Source organism: Eublepharis macularius, chromosome 13 (genome assembly GCF_028583425.1).
Source record: "Eublepharis macularius isolate TG4126 chromosome 13, MPM_Emac_v1.0, whole genome shotgun sequence".
Lineage (NCBI taxonomy): Eukaryota > Metazoa > Chordata > Lepidosauria > Squamata > Eublepharidae > Eublepharis > Eublepharis macularius.
Genome location: NC_072802.1, coordinates 71,418,392 through 71,435,649, shown reverse-complemented (window position 1 = coordinate 71,435,649; position 17,258 = coordinate 71,418,392). Strand labels below are relative to the sequence as shown.

At 50.4% G+C, this 17,258-nt stretch overlaps 1 protein-coding gene across 1 annotated transcript in view; it reads right to left on the bottom strand.

Annotated features, from left to right (window-relative positions):
* Positions 1 to 983: 983 nt before the first annotated feature.
* PTPN11 (protein tyrosine phosphatase non-receptor type 11) overlaps positions 984 to 17,258 on the bottom strand; it is a 30,249-nt gene continuing 13,974 nt past the window's right edge. The window contains exons 6-16 of the mRNA XM_054996273.1: positions 16,270 to 16,383; positions 13,799 to 13,895; positions 12,438 to 12,517; positions 11,324 to 11,482; positions 6,864 to 6,995; positions 6,017 to 6,171; positions 5,853 to 5,920; positions 5,367 to 5,518; positions 3,857 to 3,969; positions 2,409 to 2,517; positions 984 to 1,182 (exon numbers count right to left, since the gene is read on the bottom strand). Coding sequence (XP_054852248.1) covers positions 2,445 to 2,517; positions 3,857 to 3,969; positions 5,367 to 5,518; positions 5,853 to 5,920; positions 6,017 to 6,171; positions 6,864 to 6,995; positions 11,324 to 11,482; positions 12,438 to 12,517; positions 13,799 to 13,895; positions 16,270 to 16,383 — 1,143 coding nt within the window. The 3' untranslated portion in view covers positions 984 to 1,182; positions 2,409 to 2,444. The remainder of the gene's footprint in view (positions 1,183 to 2,408; positions 2,518 to 3,856; positions 3,970 to 5,366; positions 5,519 to 5,852; positions 5,921 to 6,016; positions 6,172 to 6,863; positions 6,996 to 11,323; positions 11,483 to 12,437; positions 12,518 to 13,798; positions 13,896 to 16,269; positions 16,384 to 17,258) is intronic.

Sequence of the window (17,258 nt, the reverse complement as noted above, 5' to 3'; positions counted from 1 at the left end):
GCACTTGGAAAAGGCAGAATGTTACAGACTATTTAGCACAACGGAACACGAGGTGGAAAAGTTTTTAACAAGTGGGTGAGCCTGCTACCCTTCGATGGCAACTTGAGACAGAACTAGGCCCTACAGATACATCAGCCCGCACAGAACTCAAACTAGCCACCTTGAAAAGCCCACCGCTTGCCCTTTTAAGGAAAGTCCTGTGGGATCAGGCAAGAGGCCCACCTAGTCGCCCATTTGGGCTGCCCTGACGCACCTTGGAAGCTCACGAGCAGGGCATGAAAGGAGACGCTTCGTACAAGAGCCCACGTTCAGCAAGCAAGTGGCTCAAGTGACAACTCCAGAATGCCACCCAATGGAGTCTGCCAGTCACAGCACCATCAACAATTCACAGGGGCGCCACCTAGTGACTGCGGGGCAGTTCTCAGAAACTAGCTGGTGCAAAAAACGCCTGGTTGGAAGTTGGAGAAAAGCATCTGAATTTCAAAAACCAAAACATGGCATGGAACACATTAAGGACCAGTTACTTTATCACACTAGCTGATCAACTAGACCTGTCGGTGGGATAGTTTTTGGCTGCTCCTTGGGGGCAGGGAGGGAGGAGAGAGGATCAAGCCCCCGGGGAAGCACGTAACCGCTCCCTCCCCAGTATCATTCATATCAATACTGACCTACTACTCTGAATTTTTAAAGGGCAAGAAACAGTCTTTAAAAAAAAAAAGAAATCTAATTTGAAACAGCTTTAAATGCCTAAATCCAAGAAAGGGGAGAAAACCATTCAAGTACAACAGAGTATTGGTCTGCGTCAGAGACAAGAGAACGCCAGAGTGGCTCCCGTGAATCTGCTGCGCTCACGGCAGCGCCCCCCCCCCTCCGCACGAGAGGGCCCGGTGGGAGAGGACGCCTCTTTGCGGTGGAGGAAAGCGTCACCCTTAGCAGAATGGATCTGTGGGATGCACCCTTTCATCTCAAAGAGTGGAAACAAAACATCAGCAACTGCAGAAACCAGAGAGGTTGGAAAAAAGGCATCAGGATCGTCTTGGGCAGACGGCCTGCTCGTCACTGGAGGGTTAAAACACCATAAATAAAAAAGGCTCTGTGCAGCAGCCAAAGTCCACTCCTTGCAGGATGTTTTTCGAGACGCCTTGTTTCGCCTTCCCATTTTAAAAAATGGCAATTTCAGTTCTGCAAAGGGAATACAAAAAAAGAGAGAGGTCCTTTTGTGGCCTATCAGAAATACACTTATGGCATAGATCCAGAGGAGTTAGCCGTGTTAGTCTGCGGTTGCAAAATAGTAAAGAGTCCAGTAGCACCTTCAAGATTAACCAACTTTATCGTAGCATGAGCTTTCGAGAACCACAGCTCTCTTCGTCAGACGCATTTTCAGCTTTCAAGAATCACAGCTCTCTTTGTCAGATGCATCGACAGCTTGCAGCTTCAACAAAAAGCTCCTGCAACTCTGAAGTTGGCTCAGAGCACTAAAGCATCTGGCAACATCTGGCAACATTTCAGAATGGGGTGCGGGGGGGGGGGGGTCAACGAGCCAAGGCTGCAGGGGTCAGCATAAGCCCCTCTGCACACCTCCAGAATGACAAGATGCAGAGAGAGGGGAATGTGGCTTTCATGGCACTGAAGCCGAGGTGAGCCATTGAGAGAGAAAGGAAAGAGGCAGCAGGAAGTGAGAGGGGAAGGAGAGGTGGGAGGGGGAGGCTGATCTGAGTCGAGGGAGAAGGTCGACTTTGAAAGCCGTCTTGCGTTCCAGGTTGGGGTACAAAGTGTCAGGTTCAGAATGCTTCCCTATGTATTGTAACCAAAGAGACTCCATTTTAATTCTCTTGCTTTCTTCACAGGTGCCAAGATGTTCCCTAGCAGCTATCTCTCTCAAGAGGAATGTTTTGACTACAGCTTTTCCAGTCCTGGGAAACTTTCACTTTCTCAGCTTCAAAGGGATTGTTTTGAGAACTATGGGGGGAGGCTGGGCCTACTGAGTCTTGATACTTTGTACTGTATTCTTTGCCTTTCATTTGTAACAATACACGTGTACCAGCCCAGATATTGCATCTGGGCCAGTGGACTATAATGGATTCTTTCAGTAAATCTTTTGAAAACAACGGACTCTTGTCTGATTGCAGAAGGTAGTCTGGATACAACTATTATTTAGCCACAGTTCTGACATTAAGCAGGGAACCCAGCCAGCTCCCAGCCAGAGCAGAGTGGACTATGGGCAGCTGAAGGACGGCCGCTCCAATGCTCCAAGAGAGACAAGAGCCAGACCAACCCCCCCCCTCCCCCCCCGGACAGGCAAGGTGCCTCTGGGGACAGATGGGAATGGGAATCGCCCCCGGGCTCTCTCTCTCTCCCTCCTCACCACTGCCGCGTAAAAGACCGCCTGGCAAAAGAGACGAGCGTACCTTTCCCACGAGAACCTCTCCCTTCGCACGGGCTCATCATCTGAAGCTCTTCTGCTGCTGCATCAGACCGACATTTTCATACACCCTCATGGCATTCTCTTCTCTCATCCTGGAGGGAGCACAGGATTGCAAAGTCACACCAAGCAACGAGCTCAGGGCTCTTGCTCGGCGGAGAACAGGTTTAATGAAGGGCTTTGACTGGAGTCTTACGGTTTTAATTGAAATGTTAACATGCTGTTTGAATTGATTTATGGCTTCGAAGGGAACCTTTTTAAAGGGGGAGAAAAGCAGGATAAGCAGGCGCCACTGAACCACTTTCAGCAACGAGACTTGCTAAACATTCGGGGGGGGGGGAAGCCTCCCTCCCCAGGAAGCTGAAAACCCGTGAAATGACTACGATGGGCCTCAGCTCCTGCTTCTCCAAATACTAATATCTGGGGGGAAAAACAGGGGCTATGAAGTTTACTTTTAAAGCATGCAAGAGGAGGAGCGTTCTTGTCACACCTCTGTACGTCACTGAGTACTGGACAGTGATTCATCCCAAGATGCAACAGGAGACCTTCACCAAAGCCAGAGAGTGCTGCTAATATGGCTGATAGCGGGAGCAACCAAGTGACCAGAATTACTTGCCCCCAGGAAGCAGCAGACCAGATGGAGAAACACTGGACCAACAAATCCTGTCAGGATGCAGGCCGCTGAGCAGGTGGCACTTTGGGCTCACCAAAGGTCTGGATTAAAAAATGCATTTGAAAAATTATCTCCCATGGCAGAGTGTCTGGGATTTCCCCTAAGGAGGGATTCTATCAAATGTCACAGCCCCACCATTTCCCCTTGGCAGTCCCCAGCTTCAGCTGCGTTTTCTCGTCGGCAAAAAGCATGTGCAGTTCTGGGCCATTTCTGCTGCGTGTCAGATTTTTGCCATTAAAAAGATACTGTTTTTAGCTCTTTGGGTCAATTGTGCAAAAATGGACTGTTTCCACATGTCTTACCTGCCTGCGGAACGTCGTGTGAAAGACCCGGAAGACAGCGTCTTCTCGTGCGGAACTGCGCCAGGAAGATGCTGTTATCCGGGAGTTTTGCGCGATAACAGCTTCTTCCTGGTGTGATGTCGCGCGAGAAGATGCTGTCTTCTGGGTCTTTTGCGTGGCGTTCCGCAGGCAGGTAAGACGTGTGGAAATGGCCATGGTGGAAAACAAAAGCACGAATGGTGGAAAAGGGTGGGAAACAAAAGTACTAATCAGGAACACTGACAATGAAAACTGATGAAACGGAGATTAACAATAGCAGCGGCCAAAACAAGGCATCTTGGTACAGCCCAGGGATCCTGAGTTCAGGGCTCGTTTCCCCACCTCCAGCATCGAAATAGCCTCCTCCCTTCCTTGAGCACTTGGACTTGGAACAATTCTGAAAAACAGATGCTGGGATTTCAGGGGCTGCCAGCTACTTACTCAGGACAGGTGGGAGTAGGAGTACAGGGCGGGAGGGGACTCTGGTCTCCGCTTGCCTGGTCCGCTAAGGAGTATTTAATGTTGGTGTACTCGTGTCCTTTTCTTTTACTTTTCTGAAATGAGAGAATCCCCCCCATCCAAAAGAATTAGCTCTCCTGCTTCCAAAAAGGAGGCTAGCGGGAGACCCTTCGCTTCTGCAAAACAACCGAGAAAGAAGAGTAATCCCCCAGTGGGGCTACTAGCCCGGTTGACAGAGAAGAAGCATTACACCGGAATAAAACCTAGCCAAAAATTAATGGGCCACATGCCAAGATTTAACACTGTAGCTTGGACCCTGCAGATCTGTTTTACCACCAGTAGCAAAAAAGATGCATGGGAAATGTGCCCCCCACCAACATCCTTTAACAAATGAAGCCTACGAAGCCACCATAGCAAGACCACATTGGCGTCTCATCTGAACACCTCTCTTTTGCCCCGGCAATCTGGGGGCGTTGCTCTTTGGGTTGCAGCTCCACACCCCCATCCTCCATTTGTCACGCCGTTCCTCCTTTACTGCCGCTGTCGATTGTTTTACAAGCATTTTGTTAGTCATTATCTGACTGCTGCTGCTGGCACTGAGCTTAATTTTATGCAGCTGTTTGACTGAATTTATTGCGTTTTGTAGTTTGTATTGTCTCTCTTGCGAGCAGGGCACACACAAGGCTCTTAAATAAGACGTGGATGACGCTGAGTAAAGCCCTGCAGACTGATCCCCCACCCCATCATGCACCACAGACACACACCATTATCTAGGTAGTAACTATCATCATTACAGCTTATGGACAAAAGGGAGGCAAATAATTACTCTCCCCCCGCCCCGACTTCCCCAAGAATTCTGCATTGCATTTTCACGGTTATTAATTCACACTGGATTTTGACTGCCAAGAGCCAATTTGGGGCTGAAAACATGGGGATTAAAAATATAACTGGGAAGTGCTAAGGTGCGTACGGTTGTTAACTGACAAATACGTGCTTTGGTGTTTATTTTGCATTAGCAGAGCTGTGGGCTACTAATCCAAAGCTGTTCTTCATTTTACTGAAACACACACACAAAAATGCAAAACCAAGTGCTGCACATGGGGAGAAACATTTTAAATGCGTTGGGACCTGGGAGAGCTGGGCGGGAGTGCATGCTCTCCTATGAGTTGTGGGGAGGACAGGCAAGTGCCCCTTACCCCCGACCCACCAGGCTCTGACTGCATAGTCCATTCCTAGACCTGGGCTCTGGGCCCCACCTGAGGAGGGGTGACCTGCCAAGCTACAAGCCACAAATAGGCTGCAAATGACTAGCGAAGGGGCAGGCAAGGCAGCGAGACCTCTTGCGGTTGAGCAACTTCCACTGACTTACTGGCAGGACTTCTTCCTAAGGCTTAGAGCTCTTTGATTCGGTAGCGCCCAGGCACTGAAATGTGGCCCTTGATCAGAAAGTACTTATGCCAGGCCATTCTGGCCGCCTCGGCAAAGAAGGTACCTGCTCCTCCTCGATCCTGCGCTGTAAGGTTTCAATGTAGTGCTGGACCGCCATGTAAATAAACCGGTACTGTGCCTCGGTCTGCACCATCCCAGACCGCTGGGACCTCACCATCTGAATAGTCTTGGGAACATCGATGTCACAGTCCACGCCTAGGGGAAGTGGGAAGATGTGCAATGCAACAGGATGCAGGGCCCGGGCCCAGGCAGTGTCACTTTAGCCAGGAAAGGGCATCACCTAAGTGCTCCAACAGGTGCAGGATGCAAGACATGAGCTGCAGGTCAGGGGCAATGAAGGATCTCCAGAGGCAGATGCTGACAAAGCCCCCTCTCTGCCCAAGACCCTGGAGAGCACTAGCTGTAGGATCTTTAGCTGGGAGGGTTTAGACAACATACTGTGGTTGGCACTCACCATGGTTTGGCCACATAGCTACACTGGGCTATCCATGGTTTAGTGTTATGCTGAGAAAGAAAAAAACAGACTCACCTTTCTCTCTGATTATGTCGATGAGAATATCGATCACAATGAATGTTCCAGTTCGACCAATTCCCGCACTGTCAAGAGGCGGAAACAAGTCGTATTTTTACCTCTTCCGGCTTAAGAAAAACCCTACAATTCAGAGCCACGGTCTAATGAGTTCACTGCTGTACCTGCAATGGACCACAACTGGGCCAGCATCTGCTATGCTCTCCTGCTTGTGGTGAACCTCTTCTAAGAAATCCAGGACGCCACCAGGATCGCTGGGGACTCCGTGGTCAGGCCAGGTTCTGAAGTGATACTGCCAAACTGTTCGCTCCGTGTTGCCCTGGACAAGACGCCACCCAAAAGAGTTATAAGGGGCCCTAACTGGCGTCCTAGCAAAAAGGCAGGTGGGGGGCAATGCTCCCTATCTAGGTCTGACCCTCTCTCCTATTTCCACATAGCATTCCATACCCCCGCCCCCACCCCCGGGCAGTGAGAATGGGAGAGGAAGGGGAAATCAAAGGAGCAGTTGGAGTTTTAGAATCGCTGGCAAAGCTGTCTGCACACCAGGGCAAGAAGCCCACACAAGGCCCCGCAGGGGACAGACACTTGCAAGCACTCCTGAAAGAGGGTCGCTACTGAGACCCTAAGCCCAGCGAGCCTCTTGGGAGTTTCAAGAGGCGACGACCTTGGCTGACCCTTCCCCACACGCCATTTTCACAGCATCTCAAGCCAGAACACTCCCTTTCAAAATGCATCCCTGAACAGTCTAACCACCTTTATATCACTAATTATATACATAAAAATGCTATTAATGTTCATAGCAAACCAACTCACAGAGGAAGGTGACATCTGCGGGGGAGGGGGGCTTGTTTATGAACTTTAACATTAAGAGAGTCAAGAGAAGGGACAAAGGAAACAATGCGCACACACCCCACCAACAAACACGTGTTCTGTGTGCCCTCGTCTACAGTTCTGGGGACCTCTGCTGCAAAAACAGAGACGCCACGGTGCCACAGGACTTATTGAACTTACTTGCCCGACCTTTGAAAGTTTGAGTTCTCGTAAGGTGTAATCATGAGCTGCGCTCTCTTTGACATTCCTGACGCGCATAACACCATATTCCTTCAGAGCATGCTCATCTGGCCAGTATTTCACACACTTGCTCTAGAAGACAAGATGGAGTGGGGGGAAGAGTTGTGTTTCCTTACTGAGGCCGGATCATTACAAGTTCAGGCCAAATGAGGAAGGAAAGTCAAAGCCTGCTCTCTCAAGCCCGCCTGCAGCAAATGAGTTGATTCTGTTCCCATTCAGGTAGCTCACTTTCTGCACATCTGCATAAGTCAGGATTGTAAATGCTATCGCCTTACAGTGAAATCCTAAGCAGAGTTACTCCAGTCTAAGCCCGCTGATTTCAATGGACTTAGACTGGAGTAACTCTGCTTAGGATTTCACTGTTAGTTATCCAGCCTGAGCAAGGACTGCATCCCAGTGACTAAGCAGCAAAGTTTCATAAAATTATTTGTCTTTGGAGTCAAATAAAATTATGTCTAGGCACATTTGGGCAGGCAACCCAGTTGTTTTTATTTGCCAGGCGAGCATAAATCAGGCACACGCAGCACAGCTGCCAGCCTCAGCATCTTTCCCAGCTTGTCTCTTGCTCTTCACTTACTAACGGGAAGACCCTGATCCTGCTGGGACCCAGTTCCCAGAAGGCACTTGGTTCAGCAACCACGTCTTACCCTTGGCCTGGTCCACGGTCCTTCTGCACCCCACCCCACCCCACCCGGGCTAGACCTTTCCCACATTGAGCACCACACAGGTTCACAAGAGCCCTCCGCCTCCTTGTGTTTAATCAACACAAAGAAGATCTTCAGACGCTTGAAACAAAAACAAAACTGTGCAAGTTAATTTCCCTAAGCCAACTGATGACAGCAGCCAGACAGTGGCTGGCATGGTTCCTGGCAAGATTCAGAGCATTTCACAGCCCACTGGAAAGAGGAGAAAGAAACTGAAACAGATGGTCTTAAAGGAATCTGAGAACACGCCGGCACTCGCCCCGGCTGGGGCCTGACCCCAGATAGCCTGCTAAGGCAGTTTGGGGAGCCACAACCAAGAGCTTGTTGGTGAGAGGGCGCTCAGAGTGGGAGGGAGGGAAGCCCTTGGCTGCCAGGGCTAAGAAAAGAAGCGGGGCAAACCAAGTGGTGCCTCCGCGTTTGCCAAGGTGCTTTGTAACCAGATCCTAATGGCTTCTTCTATTACAAAACAGAAGGCTTCCAACCCGCTCCCTGTGGTCGATGAAGGCAGGCAGGCCCTCCCAAGGGAACAGCTGTTAGCCAAAGCCGGGGATTGAACTTGGGACCCTCTGCATGCAGAGCAGAGCAGGGCAGAGGCTCTACCACTCAGCCGCAGCCCCCTCCTCCTAAGAAATGGCTGGGACTCAGGAAAGGGGCATGACCAGAAGGAACACGGCCTTATACAGTGCCTGTCTCCCGAAATGGGACTTGGAGACTCGCATCAATTCTGAAACATCCTACATTCAAAACAGCAAAACCAACCCGCCAGTAATAGTTTCCACCTCCACACATTCCCCCGAAGCCCATCTAAGCACCACAGTCAGGCAGAACTTCCTAAAACCCAGCAACGTGGGGTCCCCCCCTTCCTTACTGAGAGAAGACTGCAGGCCTGGAAGGGCCTCCCGCGGGGCCATCGCAAACTCAGGTGTGATCACGCCCACCCCTTGGCTTCCCTAGACAGTCACCCTTCCCAGCCCTAAGCAGCTCAGCCAAGGGCTGACCTTTCACCTGCCCCAGAGTCTTCCTGGCTACTGGGTGTCTGGGTCACAGGCCAGACCCAGAAGGAGGAGTGCCAGCCCTAGAAGCCCCACCTGTGCAGACACCGACAGCCTCTAGGGGGAGAATGTGTTACCCCTCAGCTGCTGCAAATAGTGGGTTGCCTTTTGGGGGGGCGGGTGATCAAGGGTGCTTGGAACTGTGCTCCTTGTTTGCTTTACCAGTTGAGCTTTTATAGATTTAATAAGACGTGTCAAAGAACATATTTTGAGCAAAGCTGAACTTCTTTCAGTTATATAAACTGGATACTAATCAGCAAATCCTTAATATTCAAGAAAAATCCCTTGAAAATGGAAGAAGTTATCAGACTAAGATCTTGCCACATTCGTTTTGGGTGGCAAATACGGCAAAAGCTAGCATATTACAAAAACACTACAATGCAACAATGCAGAAAAACCTGACTTGATACCAACTCCCAGCACGGCTGTGGGTGCTCGCCTCACTGCAGATGACGGAGGGAAGAGGGAAATAAAAGGAAACTCCTAGCCCTTGCGAAGGGAGAAGCCCAGAGACCCCTGGCAGGGCCTGGTGAAACCTCCACAGCCAGCAGGACTTCAGCGGCACGCCTTGAACCACCAGCACCCCTTCCGGGCTCGGAGAAACAAGGGCCAGGCAAGACCCAGCAAGGGGAGGCTCTGTGAACGGATCCTCTACGGCTGGTTTTTGTTTTCCTTAAAGATGGGAGCTGTGTGGGGCCCAACTTCAGATCAGAGGCCCAGCCTTGGAGGGCTGAAAGCTTCTCTCCTGTGCTCTTTTGGTGCCTGAAAGCCCTTGGGCCCGCGTATCTGCGAACCCCACATCCTGCCACAACAACTTGGCTCATCTGAGCAGGGCCTTCTGTGGTGCCACCCTGCAGGTGGGCAAAATCTACAGCTGCCTGCACAGCTGCCTTCTCTCAAGCGCTCTCCCCCCTCCGTGGAGACGGCCTGCCTGAGGAGGTCAGAAATGCTCCCAAGCTCCTGCCTTTCACAAACTATGTAAAACAGGAGAACATTTTTACAAAGGGAAGTCTCTACATTATAAGAGACTAGCTTGATACTCGTGCTTCGTTATGGTATTTAACTACTTTAAATCCAGTTATAATACTTATGGGTATGTAACATTTTTTTGTTTGGGGGGTGGGGTTTGAGCTGGCAACCCTAGTGAACTTTGAGGGGAAGACTGGGAGGTGCATTTGACCTCAGGACACATTCAATTACTCCCAATAGCAACTGCAGACTGTTGAGAATGCCGGGGGGGGGGGGGCGGTGAGGACCAATCAGGCAGCATACGCAGATGACCTCTGTGTTCCAACTGTCTCTGGGGAGGGGGATGAGGTGTGGAATGTTGTGAGCCCCAATCAGCCCGCATATGTAAATGACCTTGAAAGGCGGGCCCATCAGGGAAGAGGGGCTGAACTGGCTGTGGGTGGGGGTGCAAGCAGGCAGCAGACTGCCAGCCACACAGGGAAGTTGGATCCCTTTGGGAAAACACATTTGACCCCTTCTGACCTCCTTAGGGGGCGTTCTTAAAATCCCTTCTTAGTGGGTGTTTACATCATGAAAGGAATGTTCTCCCCAAATTTTATGTTTCTAGGTCCAGGGGTTTGGGCTGGGCATGGATGAGTCAATCAGGACACTTGTCTTTATATATATAATTGGTCCAAGAACGTGCCCTGAGTTTCTACTGATGTTACTACCATGTTACTCACTGTTACTAACATGTCAGGTTAATACTTGCAGTTTCTTCAGACGAAAGCTCAGCTTCAAATTGCTGAATTTCCTAGTTCTATTATATTGCTTATTAGATGTATCACCCTACTGAGTGCATTGATTTACACTGAATAATCTGTCTGGAAACCATAAAAAGTAAATGAATAACCCTACCCCAGGCAGGACAGTTCTTTGCTCCATGGGGAGCAAGCACACAGATGGTGGTGGGTGGGCAATTCAGATGACAAGATCAGCACAGGGAAGCAAGAGTTAAACCTCCCACCTCCACCATGCTGCTGGCCCTGCATCAACACACCCAAGCCTCCCTCTCAGCTCCCAGAATCCCCACTCCCATGACTCCCACCCAGAGGCCGGGTTGCCTGCCGCCTTCCCTCTTCCCTAAGCTATGTTTGGTTCCAGCTCAGCCCCACCCCTTTGCCTTTCCCTGGAAGGCTAAATTGCTCAGCTGGACCACATCAAGAAGTCAAGGCCTAACAGGCACACCCCGGAGCCATTTTTCTGCCTGGGCTGAGTGAGCAGCAGTGCCGGAGCGGAACATGTTGGCTGCTGGGATGCTGAATTTAGAAGGTGGAGACACCAGAACTGAGAATACTGATTTGCTCCTGCTAGGAGGAAAACACTTTGTGGCCACAACTACAGCCTAACCGACTCACACCAGCCAGCCCATGTACAGGACAAAAGGTTGAGCGCTAGAAGCTCCACTGGTGTGTCCAAAGCCAAGACCTCTGGAGTTCCATCAAGAGGGGAAATGCACACAGAATTCAGTGCCTTGCCTTCCCCCTCAGACCCTCCGGAATCCACGGTGCTCTTGCAAGAAGCAACCTCGGTTACGAGCTTCCAAGTTTTGCTCAAAGAACCATCCACCGGGATGACGTTCTGTGAACCACGGGGGTATCGAGATCCGTTGGGGGCGGGGACACCACCTCTTTACCTTGCCCCTCTCCACTTCTTTTGTCGTCATGACGATCACGCGCGAGTTCTCCTGGAACACCATCCTCCAGAAGTCGTTCACAGTATTCTGCAAGCAGCCTTGGGTGGCGATGTAGCTTTTCTTGGGCTTCGCGCTGTTGCATTTGGTTTCAAACTCGGGCTGCAAAGCAAAGCAAACACCTTTATTTTATTTATTTATGTCATTTATAGTCCGCCTTTCTCACTGGGACTCAAGGCGGATTACATAGTGTGAGATCAGTACAATCAGTAGCAAGGATCTTTGCTACTGCTCAGTTTGACACTGAGAGATCTTCTCCACAGTTTGACACTGAGAGATCTCTGTCTTTCGGTGCTACACCTCTGAAGGTGCCAGCCACAGCTGCTGGCGAAACGTCAGGAACTACAATGCCAAGACCACGGCGATACAGCCCGGAAAATCCACAACAACCATAATTCAGTTTTGCATTGTTTGCAGAAAGCCAAGAGCGTGGCAGCCTGCCATGGGCTCAGGACCCTTGACTCAGGACACTTCTGCACATCCAGGAGAACAAGAGAGACACCCCCCCACACACACCAGAAGCAGCCACGGAGGTAATCCTTGATGGAGAGAGGAAGAGGAAGAACATCTCCAAGTTTCAAGCTGTCCCCACTTGCTTCTCCAGAGAAGGTTTCCTTCCCAAGGGCCCTTGATTCTGAGGATCTTGCTGCTAGTGGAGGCACTTGTTGCTAACACACATACCTTGTGCCAGGGGAAAGCTCCTACTTATGGAGGAAAGAGCCTTCACTAGGGCAAGGGCTCTGCAGAATCCAACTCAGAGAGCCTGTTTGGTGTAGTGGTTAAGAGCACGGGACTCTAATCTGGAGAATCGGGTTTGATTCTCCACTCCTCCACTTGAAGCCAGCTGGGTGACCTTGGGTCAGTCATAGCTCTCTCAGAGCTCTCTCAGACCCACCCACCTCACAGGGGGATTGTTGTGGGGATAATAATAACATACTTTGCAAACCGCTCTGAGTGGGTTTTAAGTTGTCCTGAAGGGCGGTATATAAATCGAATGTTTATTATTTATTTATTTTGTGCAGAGATCCCCAAAACATGGGAGGGGAGGATGTCTTACCATGATAATATTGGCGTTTATGTAATCCGAAACGGGTTCATTTGGGTCACCGTCATGTAGGACAACTCTGGTATGGTCAACTGGGGGAGAAACACAGACATACCCTGTGAAACAGCTGCATTCAAGTGATAAATCAGGTGCGCTAGCCTGGGGTGAGTAAAAATTGCCTCCAGGGGATCAGGTAGGGAAGCTTTGCATTATTTGGGTCTTTTCAGAAAAAGAAATGGGATGGGGGGGGATAATCCAAGGATTTTAAAGGATTTTTTACTCAAGTTAGATTTTTGCACACTTGGCCTGCACACATAAACACACACCCTGCCCCACCAGGCAGTTCATCCATCAAGTACCCCGGGTCTGCTCTGATTTGGCTTCCCCCCCTCCTTCTTCCTCCTGCTTGCCCTCACCCCGACCCACGACAGGTAAAGGAAAAGAGGTTGCCCAACACGTAACTCCATGAGAGCCAGAAGCTCAGTTTTTAAATGGAATGCAGGAGCTAAGCATTTGTAGGAATCTAAACTCTCTGACTGATCAGATTCTGAAATTGCGAGAAAACACAGATGTCTGGCAAGATTTCGCCAGGGGCCCCAGACCAAGACTCCTCCTGGGCTTTGCCTGACCCCACCCAGACCCACTGGAATAAATCACACGTCTTGCTGTTGGCTTTCTCTGAGCCGCCCCCCCCCCCCCCGATACACAGCCCGTCCCCCCTGCCTCCATTTTATCCTCACAACTGCCCTGTGAATAAGGCCAGGCTGAGAGACAGTGACTAGCCCAGGGCACCTTGTACCCATCTCCTGCCCCTCTCGCCACTGGCTCCTTGCCCAGCTCTCCAAGACAGGCTGCGCAGTTTGATCCCCCAACCCCTTCTGGCAGACAACATCTTGTGTGAAGGAGAACAGATGCAGCGGCCTGAGGCAGGCCGTCAGTCCCCCGCGCCTGGCAGTGTCTACTTCCAGCAGGACTTCCCTTAAAAGTAAGATGACAGGGATCAAATCCTTCAACATGCAAAGCTGGTGCTCAGCACTGAGCCCGTGTGAAATGCTCAGAGTGGCAAACAAGGAACAGGGAGGCATGGGCATGAATCCCCACTCTGCCACGGAGGCTCTCCAGGCGACCCTGGGCCCCTCTCGCTCTTCCCCCACCTAACCTAATTCACAATGTTGCTGTGACGAAGAAGAAGAAAGGGAACAAGGGATGCTTCCGTGAGCTTCCTGGAGGACGGGCGGGATAAAAATGTAGCTGATCAACAGACAGCTACAAGTCACGGGAAACACGGGAACAGCCAGGAGACCCAAACAGATCGAATGCCCCCTCCCAGCCGGTAAAGCGTCCCCAGTAGAACCATCTGACTGCTGACTCACAGGGCAAAATGTTTTTGTATCTGTTCTTGTTCTTATTCTCCTGCCGTTGTCCCTCTTTGCGACTGTACAGGAGTTTGCATTCTTGCTGCTGCAGAGTCTAAAGCGAAGGCATAATATGGAAAGTTAACAATGACCCTCTTGCAGTTCTCCATTCTCAGGCTTCCAGCAAAACCCACCCCATCCCTCAGGCCCAAAAGCATCCAAGACACTGGCCGCTCTGCCAGAGACAGCCTCGTTGGGCAAGAGGCTTCGAAGCATTCGCTGGGTGCCAAGGCCATGAACGGGCACTTGCGGAGGGCACTGGCAGCCCAAGGCTGCTGGAGAAGACGTGAGAGCTGTGCTCACGTTTGCCAAGGGGCTCTTTGGACCACAAGCCAGACAAGCGTGTAGTGAGGGAATACCAGGCTCTTCCCAAAGAGGTGAAATGAGCTTAGAGCAGGAGTGGGCAAATCACACCCTTGGCAACAGGGGCATTTCGTTGAACACTTGAGTCTCTGAGCCGTGTGTCAGGAGCATCAGCTAATGGACCATGGTACTGGTGAGTGGCCCGAGGCTTCGAAGGAGCGGTTTAACAGCTCGAGATCCTTTGGTGCAGCCGACGGAACCGATTCTGGGTCTGTGCCTGCTTCAAGAGGCTCTGAGTAAGATGCCAGTTTTTCCTCTTTTGAGCATCAGCAGCAGGAGGAACCAGCATTCGACTTAAGAGCCCTCCAAAGTAGGCTGTAGTCTTCAAGCAAAAAATACTTGCCCGCCCCTAATTTAAACGCTCCCTAGCAAGCACCCATAAGCTACACTATGGGAGGAGGGGGCATCTGGGCTGGCGTGGACGGACTGCAAGCCACGGAAGCCCCCTTTAACATCTCTGTTTGCGGCTAGCTTCATAAGGTTCCTCCTCAACAACAGTCAAATTCTGCTTCTTTTTGCCGCACAAATCCATTCCTCTGGCCGATTTTTCACGCTGTGCAAACAGCCCTTGACAGCCGAACGCCAGCAGCATCTAGCAGTCACACCTCCCCCTAGTGGTGCCTCCGCAGCATTACCCGGCAGCCAAAGGATGGCTTGCGCTAGACCCATGTGTTCCTTTCATTAATTACAATAATTAGGAAAATGGGGTGTTTTGTAATGATTGTAATGAATATTAAAATGAAACAAGATGGCCTGTAATGAAAAAGCATGCCTTTCTTTCATTTTATTGTGATCTGTTTCAACAGAGCAGCCTCTGCCTTTACAAGGCAGGCTGCATTTTCCCAATAAAGGCACAGAACGAGCCCAGTGTTCCTTACAGGGAACAGGGGAAGCAGCTCAGGGCTTTATTAACTGACTGCAAGCTCTAGCCAATAGGCTTCGGTACACGTCTAAGGTATTACAATCCTCAAGGATACAAGGTGGGACTTTCCCATCCTCCCTTCTCCCGATGCCTGCCCTGCTGTGCCAAATTTTCTCTTGCAGTCTACGCTCGCCAGTTGCTCTCCACACCTTATCCCAATCCAAGAAAATCCATCTCAAGGTCCTCCTGCTGCCTGCCTGGCTGCCCACATGCCTTACTCTCCTTGTGCCACCAAACACCTTTGCCTTGCCAGACTGCTGCATCCTCGTGCTAATTCTCTTCAAGCTCACCCGTCTGGGTTACTGTTTGGAATCTTTCCGATCAATACTCCCACAGACTTTAATGTTAAACACAGGTGCATTTCATTGCCGCAAAAAGAGGGGCCCTTTTATTCTCTGTCTGAAGTTTGGCAATGTGAGTATCCTCAGGAAATACCACAATCCCCTCGAGCTTTGGTCCAGTTTGGATTGAAAACCATGAAGTACAGACCTGAGAAGGGAGGGGGGTGCCTTCCATTGAAACCAACGGGAAATAAAATTATGCAAATGAAACAACAATCATGAAAAGAAACAGTAATGGAAAAAAACATGCAAAACCCAGTAAGTAAACAGCCCCTTTTGAAATTAATAAAAATAAAAGAAACTAAATCAACTCCCAAGCATCCGAAGAAGTGAGCTGTGGCTCACGAAAGCTCCTACCCTACCACAAATTTTGTTAGTCTTATAGGTGCTACTGGACTCTTGCTCTTTTCAACTCCCAAGCAGAAGTCTAGTTTGCACAGATCCATATGGGATATTCAGTACATGTGCATGCAACCTGCTTTTCCTATCTTCAGTTCTTCTTAGGGCTGCTTTTTTAATGACATGGCGGTGCCAGAGATCATGGAAAACAAACACGTTCCAGCCAGAAGCATATTTCCCATTACAACCAGTAGAAACCAAAACATGGATACAAAATAGAAACAAATTAGGGGCAGCCATTAAGAACCTCTGGCTCCTTGACTTTCACAAAGATCCTGAAAAAAGCCACATTTCCACGTACATCCTGGATGGGAACTGCCAGAAGGGCTGCGCAAATGCAATCGAGCTTCCCAAAACTGAGAATACCCAGGGGAGGGGGGAGTGTACCAATTTCCCCCAATTACCTCAAATTCTTCCCAAAACCCCTGCTTCACTTTGTCGGTGGTCTCTGCAAGCTTGCTCAGTTCTCGAACTCGGCTCTCAATCTCTGCTGCATTGATGCGGGTGGTATTGAGGGGCTGGCAGAGGGAAAGAGACAGAGAACCCCATTAATTCTGTCAAAAGACTCCCAAAATGGACAGTTTTCTTGAACCACAAGTATGCCCTTTGGAAGCTCTTCCCCGTCAGCCACTGCACCCCTACGGCAAATCAGAGGCCCAAATAGCTCGAGGGGCCCTTCGCCTTGCTCTGTCCCCGCTGCTGTGATTGGTCAATGCCCATCCCTGCCCCCCCCCACCATCAACTTCCTTGCTCTGCCACCTGGCCCCAAAGGCACACCTGACCTGAACTACTGCCTTGCCCCTCAAGAAGGTCCAACCATGCAGAGCTGGTTCTTTCCACTCCCTCCTTCAAATCTGCAGAGGAGTGCAAGATGGCATGAAGACTGCTTCTTCGTTTGAAAGAAGGAGGGAAGCATTATGTCAGAGCAACTCAAACCCCACTTCAGGCCTGCCTTTCTTTCCAGCAGCAGAGGCTAATTTTTAACACTTGAGAGCCGCAAGTGGAATTGGCCATGTGACCAAGCACCAACGTTCCCAAGAATCACATAGCCCCCCCCCCCCCAACTCTCAGAAGCCTGAGAGGGTCCATAAGCAGAGGACAGTGGAGCACGCTTTTTTAAATTTGTAAAACTTTTATCCCTCTTTTCTCCCTGGAGGTACTGCATGCTTTGCATGCAGAAGACCCTGTTTATCCCCCAGCTCTGCAAGCAGAAAGGCTCTCCAGAGGCCCTCCACAGCCTAAGACCGTGGAAAACTGTGGCTGGTCAAGAAAGACAGCATACAGCTGGATGGTATGCCTAGGTGTAAGGCAGATGCATGCATTTATTGCACAGGGAGATCCTCCCCTCTAGCACACACAGAACCAGTTCCTTCCCCTCCTTGGGGCCTCCTTG